This window comes from Zalophus californianus, chromosome 5, assembly GCF_009762305.2.
Source record: "Zalophus californianus isolate mZalCal1 chromosome 5, mZalCal1.pri.v2, whole genome shotgun sequence".
Classification (NCBI taxonomy): Eukaryota; Metazoa; Chordata; class Mammalia; order Carnivora; family Otariidae; genus Zalophus; species Zalophus californianus.
The window spans coordinates 153,695,836-153,713,351 of record NC_045599.1 but is presented as its reverse complement, the minus strand read 5'-3'; the positions used below and the strand labels follow the sequence as shown (position 1 = coordinate 153,713,351).

The following is a 17,516-nucleotide window of genomic DNA, read 5'->3' as shown; positions in this document are numbered from 1 at the left end:
CGTCCACCCCAGACCTTCACCGGACCCACCCCACCCACGCAGATGGCGCAGCCGCACGAGCATCCTGAGGGCTCACCCCCGAGCCCAGCGAGAGCAGGGGCATCTGCGTCCCACGGCACGGCCACCCCAGCCAGGCAAGTGGTCACGGGCACAGACAAGGTTTGCAGGACGGGCCAGCTCTGCAGGCCCAGGACTCACGGGATGTCCGGTGGGTCGAAGGCGGTCTTGATAACACCGGCATAGATGGCAAGGATGGACAGCACCACGCAGGCCAGGAACACCAGGGCCAGCTTGTTGACATACTTGACGCCCACGAAGACCACCATGGCCATGAGCACCAGCGTGCATGTCCCGTACACACGCATGTTGTGCAACATGGCCGTGGCCTCACCTTCCACCGTCTCTGCCTGGATGATGGCCGCACTGGGGGAGATGTAGGTCTGCGGGGGACGAACGGGGTCAGGAAGGGCCGTCAAGCACCCCTGCCTGGAAAGTGGCCCCACGGGGAGGCACCTCTGTCTGCAGGGGCTGGTGCTGGGCTCCCTCCCCTGCTGGGGGCCCCCCACCACCAGAACGCATTCACAGTAGGCCCCGGGGGTGCCAAGAAATGAGAGCAGAGAGGAAAGACTGCAGAGAGACGCTGCCCTGGGGTCAGTGTCGTAGAAGCCGGCCTGTGGACAGCACCCCCAGCTCAGCCTGCAGGCCGAGGGCCACCACGCCCTGACAATCTGGGAGTGAGAACGTCTCTGGGGGAGGCCCTACTGAACACGCACAACACAAACTGAGTGGGGACGACGGGACGGACCAATTCCTGGGCAGCCCTCCCCCTCCAACAGCTGAGGCCCTGAAGGCCATGGAGGCACGGCTGACCCCGGGCTCAGGTTTGCAGCCTGTCACACAGACGTCGACCTGTCGAGAACCTTGGTGGCTGAGCCCAAGGGCAGCCGGGGACACGGGTCACTGCTGCACGGGCAGGGTCGCTAGCCACGGCGGAGCCCCCGAGAGCCCGAGGCAGGCGTCAGAGTGAGGGGGCCGGCTGAGGGGGCCCACGTGCCTTGGGAGGGACTCCTCGGCGTCCGGAAAACCAGCCCAAAACAAGGCACTTACCAAAAAAATCTCAATGGTCCCCAAAATATACATGGCCCCGGCGAAGGTCGTGCCCAGGTAGAAGCAGAGGCCAACGGCGCCCCCGAACTCAGGCCCCAGGGACCGCGAGATCATGTAGTACGAGCCACCAGCTGCCAACGGGACAGAGAAGCTGCAGGTCAGCGGCACACCGTTTACTGTGAGGCCAACGCTGGACCCAACACCGCGATTCTGTGCACTTTGCCCCAGAAAGGCTGAGGAAACCTGTGGCTGCTGGAGCACCGTCCTGCACCAGAGCACGCCCGACCCCAGACCCGGCTGGTGGATGAAGACACATCACTGTGGCTCCACACATCCACACCACTGCCATGCGCCGGGGCACGGAGCCTCTGGGGACGGGCGGCCTCCCCAGGACCTGGAGATGCAGCACAGCGTCCCTCCCGGCCCTCCTCGCCTGAGGCCCCTGCCCACCCAGCCGAGCACCCCCGGCCCAGACCGAGGGCCATCCCCAGAGCCCCCACAGCCCCTCCGCTCTCCAGGCCTCCACGCCGGCCACACGGTGCCAGCGGCAGGCGCTGCCCACCCTGGCGCTTCGGTTTATTTCCAGATAATGAGGGTCTGGGAGAAATTAACTCCAGAACCAAAAGCAGGAAGCAGCTCCTAAAATGGCAGTATCTCCAACCACAGATCAAAGGCAAGATTTCCTAAGAAAGTTCGGGAAGTGTTCACATAGGTTCCCACAGGGAGCAGAATCCCAATGTCACAGCACCCTGAGCGCAGTGTCAGGCGCTGCGGACAAGTGTGCGCAGGGGCCCCACCTTGGTCTCAGGACAGCCCGTGGTGCCCTCAGGGGACACAAGACGCCTCCCAGGACACCAGGCACCAGCTCTCGGTGCACGGGTGAGAGCCAGGAGCCCGTGAGCACCTCTGCCTGGAGGCAAGGTCCCTGCTGATGGCTTCCGGGGGAGCCTGACTGTGCAGAGGTTGTCCCCAGTCTGCCTGCCTGCCCACCAGATGTGGAGGTCTCTGTCCTCTAGGCTGGCCACCAAGCAGGGAAGGGCACATGCACACTGGGGCCCTGTGGGGCAGTGCTGCCCGCCTTGGCGGAGGCCGCCCTGGATGGGGTCCCCGGCAGGGCTCAGCTCGGGACCCCACACGGCCTGCCCCAGCACCCTTACCTGGGACCACACCGTTGGTGGCGATGGCACTCATGGAGATGGCTGTCAGCATCGTCTGCAAAGACACAGGTGATCCTCTCACAGGAGAGGGCACCTCGGGGGCCACACCCGGCCCCATCGCAGAGGGGCTGCGGAGCAGTCAGGCACACGGGCTCCAGGATGCTCAGGGCTGCCCCCAATCTCCCACTCAATGCCCCAAGCTGAGCTCCTGCAGGCCACCCAGAAATACCCAACTCAGGACCCCACCTGGAATGAAAGGCCAGCTCCTGCCTAGGTGCTCACCCGCCGTGGGGTGCAAGAGGGACCCCATCTGGGTGCCCGCCTGCCGTGAGGTACAAGGGGGACCCCGTCTGGGTGCCTGCCCTAGGGGCTGGATGCAGGACCTCCAGAGCTGTCCCAGGCGGGTCTGCCTCCAGTGCCCCCAGCACAGCTCAGAAGTGACCGCACTACAGGCTGGGGGGCAGCCTGCAACCGAAGGACCAGAAGGAACAGCCTCGGGAGAGCTTAGGGCCTCAATGGTCACCGTGATCCCACCGGGCACAGCTTTGGCTGAAGGTCCCACTTGAAGAAGCCCCTGGTCCTTCTCCTGATTTTTATCTGGTTTTATGGCAACTACTCCAGATCCGTCCGGATTTCCCCAGTGAAAAACGCCACAGGAGGAAGGACGTGACGCAGTTTAGAAGGTGAGGCCACAGCCCGCGATGCCGCGGGGGGCACAGCCCGCGTTGTCTGAATTCTTGGGGCCAGGGCACTCACACCTGGCGGATGGGAGGAGCCGAGTTCTGGTCTCCACAGCAAGAGTGGGGCAGGCGAGCCTGAGGCTGCCACAGCAGGTGCCCAGGACGTGCGGGGGCCACGGCCAACCCAGGAGTGGTGGGAAGGGGGCCTGGTTCACTGAGCGCCACTGGACACAGACGCCTGGGGACGCACGGGGGTGGGGAGCCAGGATTGGGGCTGGACAAGCCACTGGCATGGGCCCCTCCTTCCAACAGGAAGCCCAGGCGCTTGTGAACTGGAAGGGACCGTGTCAAAACGCGGGTCCTCACGCATGCTGACCGTGCCCCCGAAAGCCCCCGGCCACGTCCTCCCCCCAGGCGCAGGGATGGAGTCCCACCAGCCCCGATTTCCCTCCGCGGCAGCAGCGCTCGAGGAGGCTGCCCTGGGCGGGGCCCCGGGGGGGGGCCTCAGCACTCACGCAGGTGCAGCACATGAACACAATAAGGAAGGACTCCAGCACGCCGGCCGCCCCCACGATCCACGTCAGTCGCAGAAAGAGGATCACCCCGAGGATGTTCTGGAGGCACGGCAGGTAGACGCCAATGAAGGTTCCCATGCGCGGGCTCTGAAAGAGAGCACAGCAGTTCCGGGGGGCCGGCCACGGCAGCCACCCGGGGACGGCGGATGCAGACGGGAGGCCGTGCAGGCTGCACGGCTCTAGGAAGCCAGGCCACCCCTGGAAGGGAGGCTTTGGGAGGAATCCTCAAGAGGGCGGGTTCGGGAGGACCAGAGACCACGTCGCTGCCAGGGAGCAGGGACAGTGCCACGAGGACAGCCACGGCAATGTCGGGGAAGCCGAGAGCAGGACGAGCCAGGCCCTGTCCAGCAGGCGGGCAGCAGCTTAGGGTCCCGGAGGCCCAGGCGGCCACTGACGCAGGCGGCAGATGGGCGGCTGCCCCCTAACCACGCCGAAGTCCCCGCAAAGTCAGCAGTGCCTCAGTCAAACCCGCCGGAAAGTTCCGACAGGACAAGAGGCCGCGTGAGCCCAGGGGGCTGTCTCCAGGGTGACCGAGAACGCAGCGCTGGGAGGTGCCTGATGGGGTGTCCCCTGAAATCCTGGAGGCCACCAGGGCTCAGCACGCCACCCGGGCGGGCAGGCGGCCGGCAACCAGGCCAGAAGCCAGCACAGAGGGCAGACCCCGCTGGGGTCCCAGCCCATCCCACAGGTGGCGGAACACCGCGGTCAGGGGCACACTCGAGATCTCGAGACTGACTGAAAACAATGTTCAACGGGAAAATATCTCAAACTCAGGTGAGTAAAAGAATCCACACAACTGGGGAAGATTTGCTTTGGAAACATCTGCTGCGAGTAGAGGGGCTGCAGACAAGGGCCTGGGAGTTCAAGGGCCCAGGAGGCGGCTCTGCTGGCCTGCACCCACATTCAGGGAGGCAGGCGGGCTTCTCGGTCCAAGGACTGGCGTGCACCCAGGAACGCCCGTCCCCGTGAGCCGGGAGGGGTCAGGGCCGCAGAGCCCCATGGGATCCCCGAAAAGACTCTGAGGCACAGGGAATCCCTGGGTCCAGACAGGACACTCAGCTCCCTTCTAACGCAGGGCCTGTGTGGCGCCCCCAGCCCACACCCTACCCACCCACAGGGCCCCCAGAGTGGTCACAGGGCCGGCAAACACCCCAGGGACTTCCCCGTTGTGTGAAATGGGACAGTGGTGCCAGGCAGGGTGCGGCTTCTCGGTCACGGTTCGATTCCCGCGCTAGGCAGCCATCCCCAGCCGCTGCAGGGTGTCCACTGATGTCCTGCAGGCAGTGGCTGGGCAGACCCCGAGTCACCCTGGAAGGGCAGGGCCTCCCACTCTCTCCTAAAGGCAGCTTTGATGATCAGCCCAGCTGCACGTGAGGTCCAGAGCCCTGGAAATGGCACCCTGCAGGGGGGCTGGGTCTCTGGACACAGCCTCCTGTGCTCGGGGGGACACGGTGGACGTCAGGGCAGTCTCCACACCACCAGGACCTGATCAGTCCCCAGTGGGGCGGATGATTCATCCCAACCAGAACCCGTCCACCTGTCTACAGGATGACTGTGCTGGCCGCTCCTGTGACCGCAGGGGACAGGGGAGACATTGAGGGGCCAGCGGGGGGCCAGCGGGGGGCAGCGAGGGGCCAGCGGGGGGGCAGCGGGGGCTCCACAAGGCAAGCAGAGCTGGGCCAACCACAGGAAAGCCCGGTCCTGCAGGCAGTGGATGGCACCCTGGGACACAAGCTCCACTGGACAGACAGACCGACAGCTCTGTGCCGGCCGCACAGAAAAGGCCCGTGGCGCTCAATCCCACAGCGTCCACGACGGTCGCCTGTCCACACGGTGTCACGGGGACCGCTGTCCCCACTGTCCTCTGCCCCAGGAGGGCGGCCAGAGCGAGGCTGGGCCAGGAAGCCCTCACACCCCACGTCTACCGCTCCGTGCAGAACGCAGGACAAACACCCCCGAGTGTCAAGGAAAAGCAGGATCTATCCTGCTGCATTTCCGACACGAAGTCTCCTCTGTGGCCAGACTTCCTAATGGCCCAGGTCAGGCTGGACACAGGTGCTCGGGGAGCAGGCAGGCCTCCATGCACGCAGGGGGCCTGGCACCCCAGCCGCGTGGCTGCTGCCAGGCAGGGTGGACACAGAGGGGGAAGGGCCGGCTGTCAGGAAACCCAGGCCTTTCACCGGCTTCCACGCTACTGCGCCCGATGGCGGGAGCCCCGCAGGAACGCCGACCCCCTCGTGGGGCCAGGCACTCCGACCTCAGCACTTCCCATGCTGCCTTTGTCCCGCTCACTGCAGAGGCCACTTTTCACCCGCAACCGAGCCACGTGCAGCAGAGAGGAAAGGGGTCACGTTTAACTGGGACTTGAGGAATGCCCCAGGGAGGACGACGGCAGGGGGATGGGGGGACGGGGTAGGGGGGGCGTGGGGCAGGAGAGCAGAGAGAGACGGAGGAAGGGGGAAGGGCTGGGGCCTGGGGGGGGGGGGGGACGGGGGCAGGGGCCGGGGGCGGCGCACCTTGACCTCACGCCTCCTGCCGTCTTCGTGCTCCTCATGCTCCACCACGCCCTGGCTCAGGTTGGTGTAGTTGGCCAGCTTGTTGAGCAGGGAGGACACCATGGGGTTGCTGTCCATCTCCTCCTGTTTGGGGCCAAGATGTGGTTAGTGACCTGGATCCCCAAACCCACGGGAGCAACGCCCCGCGGAGCTGCCAGTGTCTCCAGCTCCAGATCCGAGGTCCACAGGGCTGACATGGGCCCACGTCACCCGACACGTGCACACCAGGCCCCAAGTCAGGGGTCAGGGGCCAGGGGCAGAGCTCGGGGCTCCCAGCCACTCAGTAGGGGTCCAGGGTTTCCCCGACGGCCCCTCCCGAGAAGGTGGTGGCCAAAGAGGCTCCCCCCGTGCGCGGCGTCCAGTCAGGCAGGCAGCCCTCCGCCCGACCCCCAGGTCTCAGGGCCATAGCCCCCATGCCGTGTCCGTTGAAGTCACCGCCCTCACGCGTCTCGTAGGAGGAAGTGTAAGTCACCTCAAAAAGCGCCATGTTCTTTCCTTCAAAGCTCTCCTGCTCCACCTCCACATGATTGATGAACGGGCTGTTCTCTCGAGGGTTTCCATCTCCTGGAGGGGAAACCGCTCAGGTCACTCCTAGAAGTGGCTGTGAACAGGACCGGCGCCCCTGCAGGCCTGGGGAGGGGGGGGCCTGTGGAACCCCAGGACGTCGGCTCCGCCCAGCCAGGCGCGGGGCAGCGGGGGAGGCCGCTGGGCTCCAAGAACACAGACATGCATGTCACCTGCAGCTGTCACCCCGTGCCTGGGACCCCTGCCAGCAATGCTCCTCAAGGTCGCAGCCCTGGCTGCTGGGACAGCTGTTTGTGCCTGAGCAGCCCGGCCCTCCCCGCCTCAGTTTCCCCACCTACGAGACAAGACTCAGGAACACAGAGTGAGGGCAGGTAACAGAGGTGGAGCTGATGGGGCAGGATGGGAAGGGCTGCCATGCCCAGGGCAAGCTGAGGCCAGGTGCAGATGTGAGCCCAGGCCCACAGGGGAGCGGAGCGGCCTCAGCAAATGCAGAGGGGTCAGGGCCCCATCCCTGCCGACCTGGGGTCCAGGCCAGCAAGTCAGACCCTAGTGCCCCCCTGATATCAGACCCCCACACGGGGAAGTTACACCATCCTGTGAGCCAGTCCCAGGTCTGGCACGTTCAGGCCCTTGCAGCAGCACCACCACCCTCTTGGCAGGGAAGACCCCACCCCCCACCACCGACAGGCAGGACCCCCACCCCCCAACTGTGCTTCCCCACCAAGTCAAGCTCAGCCCCCACTGACTCTCACCGAGACCCAAGCTGGAAGCCAGGACTGGGGGCGGCTAACACAACACCCAGGACCCCCAGCAGGACAGCTCCCCAGCCCCCGGACAGTGGCCTGACCGCAGGGAGATAGTCCACCTCGCGGGAGCTGCACCTTGCGGCCCTGGTGCCCCTACAAAGGCCCCAGGGCTGGGCCGAGGTGAGGCTGCAGGAGGGCAGCAGCCCACACATGGGCATGGGGTGTGTCCTCGTGCAAGACAAGCACCCACAGGGTCTGCCGGAGCCCCGCTGCCCAGGGGCTGCTGACCTCTGACCTTTGTTCCCTGAAGCCAGGGTCCCGGCCCCAGCCCGTTGCCCCCCTGGCCCCCCCCAACCATTCTGCATCCCATCAACCCTCCACCAAGAGCCTGGACGCAGCACAGCCACCACCCCGTGCCAGTGACCACGTCAGGAAGGAGGTGACCTCCGTGTGGGCAGGGGTCATGCCCAGGCCCTTGGCCAGTAAGCCAGGGACGGCCACCACTTCTCCCTATTTCTCAGACAGGCCTTAAGAAGAATGCACATGCCCAACACACACGAAACACGTCAACCTCACATGTGATGTGTTCACAGAGCAGCACCACAACTTCACCCCATCCTTGGCAAGAGCGCAGGGGCCAGGGCGCAGGGGAGGGCAGGCGCTCCAGTCCCAGCAGTGCGGCTCGCTGAGGTGGTTCCAGACTGGCACGGGCTTTCAGATGCCACAGCCACGTCTGCAGACCCCCCCAGTTAGCCAGACACCTCCAGACCAAGACACCCTGCGTTTGTTAGAACAGAAAAAACCCTCTGCCCCCGCGTGGCCCATTCCCGGGCACTGGGGTTTAGACATGGCTCCATACACGATAAAGCCCTGCGCGTATTTCAGATGCCGGGCAACGGTGGACACAAACGAAGCCCACGGATGTCAGGAGAAAAGCAGGGACCAGAATGTGTCCTATCACGGGGGTTCAGCCTCTGAGCAGCAAGCAGCGCCCAGCCCCCAGTGCCGGGCTCACGGGCAGCGCCGGCGCTATTTGCAGGGGGTCGGGTGAGAGGGCCCCACGGGCGGCCGCCCACTCGGGATCTTCAAGTCCCAAGCTGCCCCCCTCGGGTCCTGCGGCGCCTCCCCGGAACACACATCTGGACAGACCCTGCCGCGGCCTGGCCAGAACCATTCCTAACAAGAAAGGGTGCTCACACTAGGCCGCGCAGAAGACTGACGCCACCAGGTCACGGAGGAGCACAAAGTCCTCAGGCCCCAATCCAGTACCAGACCTCGAGACTGAGCACCCGATCACGGGCTCCAAATCCAAGCGTAGGGAAAAGCCACAAGCCCTGGGTGACAGGAGCCCCAGCTCAGCCCCATCTCATCAGGGATGGTGATGGCGCCCCACACGCAGAAGCCACAGACAGGGTCGGGTGAGATGAGCAGCCCAGGGGCCGTGCCCCCTCACCGGCACCCACTCGCGTCCCCTCAACACCGTCCCTGCCAGGGAGTCACCACTCCCAAGGGGGGGGCTCCTGCCTGGATGTCCAGAGTCAGGAGGCCGCGGCAGGGAAGGCGGCGCACGCCGCAAGGGGTGCGGACGTGGACACTCGCACGCAGGAGGACCTCCCCCCAGGTCTGTTCCTGATTAGTGAGGCAGGAGGTCCTCAAGCCCACCAGCACCAGCTCAGGCCACCTGGTGTTCTGACCTATGACCCAACACCACACGGAAGGCTTCCTAGCACGGAGACTCCAGGGCCCCGGCGCTGGGAGAATTCACGGCAGGTCCTGTTGGTCCAACTTCCTAATGATCCCCAAAATCACCTCGTGAGTGGGGAGGCTTGCGTCACGGTTCCTGTGAGGAATAACCATGGGGACGGTGGGTGCAGGAGTGTCACCTGAGGACACTGCGCTTGCGTCTGGACTGCACGGTCCCCAGCCCGCAGGGTCACTGGTAAGACCTGTCATCTGCCGGGATTTGGTCCCCATCCTGCCCGGATGCTTGGGGGTGGGGGTGGGGAGGTCCCCAGTGGTGGCTCAAGAGACAAGGGGTAGCGATAGTGGGCCGCCATGGGCACAGTAGAGAACCCCCCTCACCCCCCGTCAGCTGAGCAGCCCCTGAAATCCAGGCAGACCCTGCTCCTGAATGGCACACCCAGCTGCGCAAGGCCCCCCAGACCCTCAGGGTCCCAGCTCATGGCACCCAGCCCCCCACACCTCCACAACCATCGCTCGCCCGCCTGGTCTGCAGTCTGTGCTACACGGCGCTTGTCAGGGGACCGCCTCCCTGCTCGGCTTCCGAAACCGTGCCCTCTGTTTCCCACACTTAGAAAAAAACGATGGACAAAACACAAACGACCATATTTCAACTGGACACTAATCACCCCACGCAGAGATCAAGGAAACGGCCCAAGTACCGAGACTAAATCCAGTGCTGAAGACTCCGGGAAACTGGGGACCCTGGGAGGGGGTGCCCTTTCCAGAGATTCGGGTGAGCACTCCTAAAACCAGCATGAGTCTGCGAGCGCACCGTGCGCATCCGAGCGTCACGTGAGTGCACCCTCGCTGCTGGGACAGGCGGTTGGGGGGTGGGCTCACCACTACCCACACACCCGCATCAGGACGACAGGGCACCAGTGACAGGGCTCCTGCTGGCCACCTCCAAAACACTGAGAGTCAGAATGAAAGGTCATGGTACAGATCCAGGAACGACTGGGGAAGGGCAGCCACACCCAGCCGAGGACAGACGGAAAGGCCACCGAACGATGGCCACTGATGGCCGCGTGCACCAGACCCGCGAGCAGACACAAGTTGAGGTGTACAGCAGCGGACACAGGGCCCGGGCCCACGGCACCTGCTGCACATCACAAGGCAGGGACACCCCAGGGGAGAAGCCGCCCGCTGACCTAACCAAGGTCAAGGTTAACAACAGGGTCACACCCAGGGGAGAAAACTCCTGCCAGCCATGACATGAGGAAGCGTGTGACAACCGCAGAGAGAAGCTGCCCCTCGGGTAAGCGATACCGCAGAGGACAAAGACAGGCGCGGAAGGTTCTGGAAGGTGGGAGACAGGGAGAGCAGAGCAGCACGTCCTCTGATAAAGGACACGGCAGGGCCAGCTGAGCCAGAGGACAGCTGTGTCACCTCCATGCGTCCTGTCGGCCACCCACCCAGCGGCTCAGGGACACCCTGAAGGGCGGCAGACGGAGAGACACAGCTAATGTAGCCAAACGTCGACATCAGGCAATTCGGGTCAACGGGGTACGCGAGGATCCTCGAAGCGCTCACAACTCCTCCGCGCTCACAACTCCTCCGAACTCACGGCTAAGGCAAAACCAAGCTTAAAAATAGAAACTATTCCAACAGAGGGGAGACCGCTTCTAGAAGAGTCCTCCCTGAAGAGAAAGCCCAGGCTAGCCACGCGGGCCTGGACGGCCGCCCAAAGACCCCCGTGCATCTCACCTGAACCCTGCCAACTGCGCGGGGCACACCACCCCCACAGCAACTCCGCGGGCGCGACCCAAGAAAGCCACGTCATCCTGGGGGGTCGGGCGCTCCCAAGACCCCTGCCTTCCCGACGAGTCTGAAGATTCTGCTCGCTTGATGACGGGCCCAACGACAAGCCTGGGCAGAGGGCAGCCAGGCCCTGCCAGGCCCCACCAGGCCCCACCGCGTCCTCCTGGGACGGGTTCCCCTAGGTGGCCTCTGCCAGGACCATGCGGAGGGACAGACACACACACAACGCACCGGGCCGGCCAGGGGGTCCACCAGTGCCGCAGCACGAGGTCACAGGACTCATCCCCACACCGTCTGTGGCAAGCTCCTCTCCCACTTTCTGCCACAGGGAACCCACGTCAGGCTCACCTGCACGTCTAAGGACGGAAAACACTCACTCGCCTCCCATTTACAGAAATCATTTTAAAACCTGTTTGTTATAAATGCTTGTTTGCAGCGATGTCACAACTCAGCTGAGCCCCGCGATCCCTTCGGAGAGAGACACAGCGACCCGGAGCATGTTGAAGCCAGAGCAGAGCACAATCAGCACCCCAGGGAGCAGGGGGCCCCCGAGGCAGGCGGCACTGCCGGGGGCGGGGGGGCCCTGAGGCGGGCAGCACCACGGGGGGCAGGTCTTGTGCGCCGAACCCCAGACACCAGCAGCGCCCGGCCTGGCTCTGGGTTTGCAGCTCTCGGGGGTCCCACCGCACGGCTGGCTGTGGACTCCAGGTGCTCCCACACTGGACCTGCTTTTCTGTGACCAGGCAGCCCCTTCCCAGAATGGCACGCTGAAGGGCCCCACGGCAGCACACGGCCCACGCTCACCCACTGCCCCACGGCCATGGGCCCTCTGAGCACTCAGGTCCGAGTCCACAACCTCATGAGGAAGCAAAGCCAGAGAAACTGCCACGGGCCAAGATGCCGCAAGGACTCCTGGGGCAGAAGAGACACAGGGAGGACTCGGGGGCAGGCCACGCGGGGCTGGGGAGCGTAGCCGCAAGTCCAGAGCTGTGCCAAACATAAAGCTCACCCAGTAAATGAAGAGGTAGTTTTTATCTCAAAGAAACCACAAAGAGGAAACTTAAGAACTGAAGCCTGGAAGACACAGACAGGCAGGCACCATTCATGAACGCGGGTGCGTGTGTCCACGTAACCACCACGTGAAGCAATTCGGGGCAAAAATCCACAGGACCCTGTAGCTGCTGGGTGAGAGGCAGAGACGTGGGTCCCCACAGCTTCAGGACAAAGGGGAGATGTCCGGTACCAGGGTCGCCTGGGGTCACCTGGGCAGTAAGACAGTGACAGGACACCCTATGGCATTCCTGCTACAAAGCATTTCTCCTGAAAACCACCCCAGGAAAACCGCCACATATAAATTCTGCAGCGTTTTACAAGTAAAGACTCCTGACCCACATCCTTCAAGCATGCTGATAGCAGGACAGACATGGAGGAAGGTTCCAGACACGGGACCAGCAAGCTTCCTCTGTAAAAGGCCACAGTGCCATCACAAGCACTTGCAGCACCAAAGATCAGGTGTGAACAAGCCCAACAGCAGGGCCGTGTGCCAATAAAACTTTATTGACAAAAAGCAAGCAGCCAGGCCTTGGCTCGCAGAGCCCAGCAGCAGGTTCTCAACACACAGCTGTCTGCCGCCATTCTCCAGGAGGCCACAAAGCAGGCAAGTGGCCGTCCTTCCACCGTCCTTCTGCCACCCACCCTGCATGTTCCCAGCCTCAGTAGCTCTCTGCCTCTGCTCCACCTCACAGCAGGGAGGATCAGCCTGTTCAAAGCCCCTAGCTCAGAGACATCTGTGGAAACCAGGGCTTCACGGGGGAGCACTCCTCTCTGCACCCCGAAGGGGCCGCAGTGACCACACACAACTGTTGGTCTCCCCGGGTTCTAAGGGAAGACCCAGCAGCATACCTTCGGCACCTGATCACAGGGCACACGACCGGTGAGCAGGCCCCATCCAGGCCCTGGACCCAGAGGCCACAGTTGGGCCCTCCCGGGACAGACCAGACGTGTGGCGTCTGCTGGGCCAGAACCAGTTTCAGGAAGGACTGGAGCCCGGAAGGGGCACAGGTGGGCACGGGCTGTGAGGCCCTCGCTGTCACTGCGTCCTTGTCCCCACGAGGGCTGCTTCGGGTGAACGACCGTGGCTTCACCTTGCCGCCCCATTACAAAACGTTCAACACACGTTCTGTGAAAGCCACCGCGCCCCCCAGCGTGGGGCACACATCCAAGCAGGGCTCTGCCAGACGCCTCTCTGAGCTTACAGCAGCGACCAAGGCTGAGTCCCTGACCCCGCTGGGACACAGAGTCCAGGAAGCCCCCCATCAGTTCTGACGTCCACTTGGACCCCACTGAACGCACACGTAACCCCGAGGTCCGTGAACGTTAGATGTGACCAGGGACAAGCTCATTCTGGCAGACTGCGCCCCTCCCCCAAGCCTAACTGGGTTACTCCCCAGACTCCAGGCTCGCTTGCTGCACGGCCTGGCTCCGTCTCCCCGAAACAAGCACGTGCACCCCCGTCATGCCCAAGCAAACACAGCAGAACCTAATGAGGGGTGGGCGGCAAGGCCCCGGGGGAGAGAGGTGGGGGCTCATGGAGGCAGGGAGGCGACCTTGGACCTGGATGCCTGCTCAGAGCCCACGTTCCTGCAGAGGGCTGCAACCCCACGTGGCCCCAGGCACACCCAACCCGGGCCCCTTCTCAGGTTACAGCGTCCATCAGCTCATCTTGCCTCCTCCGGAGTGTGCCAGACATCACTCCCTGGCTCCTTCCGCTTCTGCGTGTGTAACTAGGATGTTACTGACCTCCCCCCAAGAATGGCTCCCGAGGCGGGTCACCCCTCTCCCTGCCGCCCAGCAGGACGGCGTCCCCCTGGGGGACCCCCCCAGTGCAGCCCCAGCGGCCAGATCTCTTTGACACGGTTATGGCCGGAATGAAGTGTTTCTAGGTTCCGCAACCCTGACAAGTGGACTCGTGACCCCCGGCCCCTGCTGACCCTCAATGCTTCACATCCAGGACCTCCGCTGCAATCTGAAATCCGAGCCAGTGGGACTTGCCCTGCGGCGGCTGTGGCACCGGCATTCTGCGTTCAGGCCAGAAAACCAAGACCAGGCTCGAGGTCAGAGTCCCCGTGACTTTCACGGCAAATTTCTGTCTAACACAGAAACACTGTGTTGAAATCAGAGGAAGTATCATGAGGACAAACCCTCAGGGCCCCCACGCCAGAGACGGCCGCTGACACCTCGCACATCCTCTGTGGGGAGGACGGACTAGCCTTTCCCGTCCTGGGTCTCCGGGAATGCGGAAGGAAGGACGTCTTGGGAGCGTGCCTGCCCCACTAGGAAGCAGAGGGCCTCAGGCTTGCAGGAAAGTGGACGCCCTTCCTGCCTGCCCGGCACTGGCCCATCCCAGGGCCTCCTTGGTGCCCACCAAGGTTGCCTGCCTGGGCCTGCGGGGCCACCACTGGGGTCACAGGGAAGGGACGGATGCCAGAGTCACCTTTCCTGGGTTCCACATCAGCACATTAAGCCTGGTTTCCTTTGCCCCCACACCCAGTACACTCACCAAACTCAAGGCCCTGTACGTTAAGGCCGCGTCACACGTCTCTTCTGCTCTGGGGTCCCTGATGCAGGACAGAGGCATGAGTTCCCTAACGCCGGGGTCCACCCACATGAGTGACGTCCACGTGTGCATGGCATCTCACGGAGCCCAGCACCCCGGAAGGGGTGTGTCCAGCCCGCAGGGGCAGTTGGGCCTGCTTACCGCTCCAAGAGGCCTCCCCTCAAGGACAGAGCCTCACTTGTAAAGCATCAGAAGCATCCTGACCCAGCACACTCCTGTGACACCAGGTGTGACCCGAACCAGCCGACCCCCACGAGCAGCCTCATGGCCGGAGGGCGGCGTGGCCTCGGTTCCAAGCCCAGCTGCATCCAGGTGCATCCCATCACACTCCCCACCGACCAGCACAACCCACAAGGCTCCCCCCATCTTCCACTTGCCCCATGCTTCCAGAGGGAAGGTTCCCTTGGGAAACACCTCAGGGACCTTTGGGTTGAAGGGGTCAGGAAGGTTTTGGACACTGGAAAAACACAGCCACCTTCCAACCCAAACCAAGGCCACCACAGGAACTCATGACTGCCACTTAAAGGGTCCTTGGTCCCCAAGCCCAGACAGAGACCCCACATGCAGCACATTTTCTTTAAATCTGACTTGGTCCAGAAAAAGAGGGGACGTCCCAGGGGACACTCAGCTACCGAGGGGCAGCAACACAGAAACACTGCCTGGAAAATCCCAGCCGGCTAGACACACACGAGCATTCACACTGCACACGTTGTGTGCACGCAGATGCACGCACACAGGTTCGCATGTTTCCTCCCACATGTGCACACGGGGCATCTCTGGGGACCTGCACTCTGAAGGCCTCACCAGCCTCTCCCCCTAAAGGGTGTGCCCCCAGCGTGGGAAACGGGGGGACCCCCAACCCCCATTAGTCCCTCATCTGCGCCCATTCTGCTCTGACCTCTCCCACAACCTCTCCACTTCTCCTCAGTCAGCACCTGGAGTTGGTGAGCTGGGCCCCAAGGAGGGGGCGGCCAGAGTCCGCCAGGGGCACCGAGCCCTCACCGGCCTCCTGGGGTGGCTCCTGTTACCCACACCGGCTCCCGTCTGGCGGCGACCGAGACCCCGCGGCAGAGGGAAGAGGGAACCCAAGACTGACCTGCAGCTCCTCCGATTTCGGCCCCACTCGATCCCTCCCCAGTGACTGTCCAGCCTCCCTGGGAATCAGCCAGCCCGCGGGCGCCGCAGCCAGACGGAGCAGGGACGGCAGGGCCACCTCTGGGCCAGGCCAGCTCCCGGACGGGGAAACTGAGGCACGAGGAGCCCTCCTCAGGGCCCCGCCGCACCCTGGGAGCGGGGTGGCCCGTGCCCACAGGGGAAGCCCCCACTCACGCCAGCGCACGGCCGCCCCCACCTCGCAGGCAGCGCCAGGCCACGGCCACTGAACGGACACAGGCTCAGCTTCCCGCTGTGCACAGAGCCCAGAGCAGCTCCCGCTTCGTGGAATCGGAAGCAACAAGCAACTCTAAGTGGCAAACAGGCCGAGGCCGTGTGCTCTCCTCCCCCACACAGAGATGCACGTGGCCGAGAGCCACACAGGCTGACCACGCCCGGGATGCCCCCCTCGGCGACTCAGCCCAGACCACACAGGACTCAGGACAGGACCTCGGCCTCCTCCCCCAATTGTTCCCCAGGAAGAAACCACCCAAGAACTGAAAGGGAACACGCCCAAGGCTCCCCAGGGCTCCAGAGCCTGCACAGGCCCAGGCCAAGGCCCCAGCACCTACCCCCCCCACCAGGGACGTAGCCTTGCAGACCACCCCCGTCTCCCCAGGACACAGGGGCCGCGTGGTTGGGGCCCTCACCGGGTCTCCTGGCAGGAGGCTCAAGGACCCACATGACAGCAGCAGCACCGACACACGAGCTGTGGTGCAGACAGGGCAGCTGCGTGGGGACCTCACTTCGTCTGTCCCTGGTCTTGGTTCTGCTGAAGCTGCCAGGCTTATCTGCACAGACCAGACCTCTCTCTGAAGAGGGGACTTCCCTTTCTCCTGAGAGAAGGATATTAACCGTCTGCCGTATCTCCACCGCCACCACTGCCCCAGGGCCCCCCGCAGGCCGCAGCTAGCGACCTGAGAGCCTGGGACACCTGCCCCACGGGGTTCCCGTCAAAGCCTCCCCCACCCCACAGCAGAGGGGCCTTCCTCCCACCACCCCCACGGGCTCACAACCCCAGAGCCGCGGGGAGACCCTGCCCTGCTCAGCACCAGGGAACGCGACCCTGAGGAGTGCTCAGCTGGCTAAGCCCACCAGATGGAAAGCACCTGGCCTGGCCCTGTGAACGGGAGTTAATATCTAACGTCAAACTTTGCCCTCTGGGCACACATCTGCAGCGGCTGACACTGAATTCATGTCCTAACGTGGGGGGCAGCAGGAGACCCCCGACACAGGCCGGCAGCACACACACAACCAGCAGACTGCAGGCCCCACGTCCTCGGCCTCCCCACCTGCCGACCAGCGCCCCACAGGTGCCGTGGTGAGGAGCAGGGACAGCAGCCCGGGGAAGGTGTCCCTGGCCCAAGCTCACCCGTCCCGATGCAGGAGCCTGGGCCAACCCGGGAGCCACAGGGCCGGTGACCCTGACAGAGGGGGCTCCAGGGGGCTGGGGGGGGCAGCAGTCACGCGCACCTCGGACCCACTCCAGCCACCCCGTGGGACACTGACCTGCAGCAAAGACAACCCCGGAGCCAGCCACCTTCCCGGCTCCCGTGTGGCCTCAGCCCTGACCAGCTCTGTGCTCACACGGGGCCCGCACCCCTCTCTACAGCGCCCCCCAGAACTCCGTCCACACCCCCAGAGACACACGGTGAGCCTGCCACACACCTCTAAGTACGAAATATTTGGGGCCATTTACTTTAAACACCCTGAACTTTGCGTGAGCCTCAACCACAGAGCGGGAGGCGTGGGCCATGCCACCATGGCTCCCAGACCCTCGGCAAGGGTGAGGAGGCTGCTCCCGCTTTCCGACAGTGCCCACAACACCCACAACGCACCGGCCCCACTGAGGCACTGGCAGTGATGGGGGGTCCACAGGCCCACCAGGCCCCACAGATCTGC

General features: G+C 64.0%; 1 protein-coding gene across 5 annotated transcripts in view; it reads right to left on the bottom strand.

Moving 5' to 3' along the window:
• The window catches only part of SLC12A7 (solute carrier family 12 member 7), a 71,099-nt gene that overhangs the window by 18,980 nt on the left and 34,603 nt on the right, over positions 1 to 17,516 (bottom strand). For 4 of the 5 annotated variants that reach the window (XM_027605540.2, XM_027605541.2, XM_027605542.2 and 1 more), the window contains exons 2-7: positions 6,547 to 6,638; positions 6,036 to 6,158; positions 3,460 to 3,606; positions 2,265 to 2,319; positions 1,108 to 1,238; positions 199 to 440 (exon numbers count right to left, since the gene is read on the bottom strand). In XM_027605540.2, coding sequence (XP_027461341.1) covers positions 199 to 440; positions 1,108 to 1,238; positions 2,265 to 2,319; positions 3,460 to 3,606; positions 6,036 to 6,158; positions 6,547 to 6,638 — 790 coding nt within the window. Of the gene's footprint in view, positions 1 to 198; positions 441 to 1,107; positions 1,239 to 2,264; positions 2,473 to 3,459; positions 3,607 to 6,035; positions 6,159 to 6,546; positions 6,639 to 17,516 lie in introns of those variants that run through there. The other variant, XM_027605545.2, reaches the window with a different exon arrangement.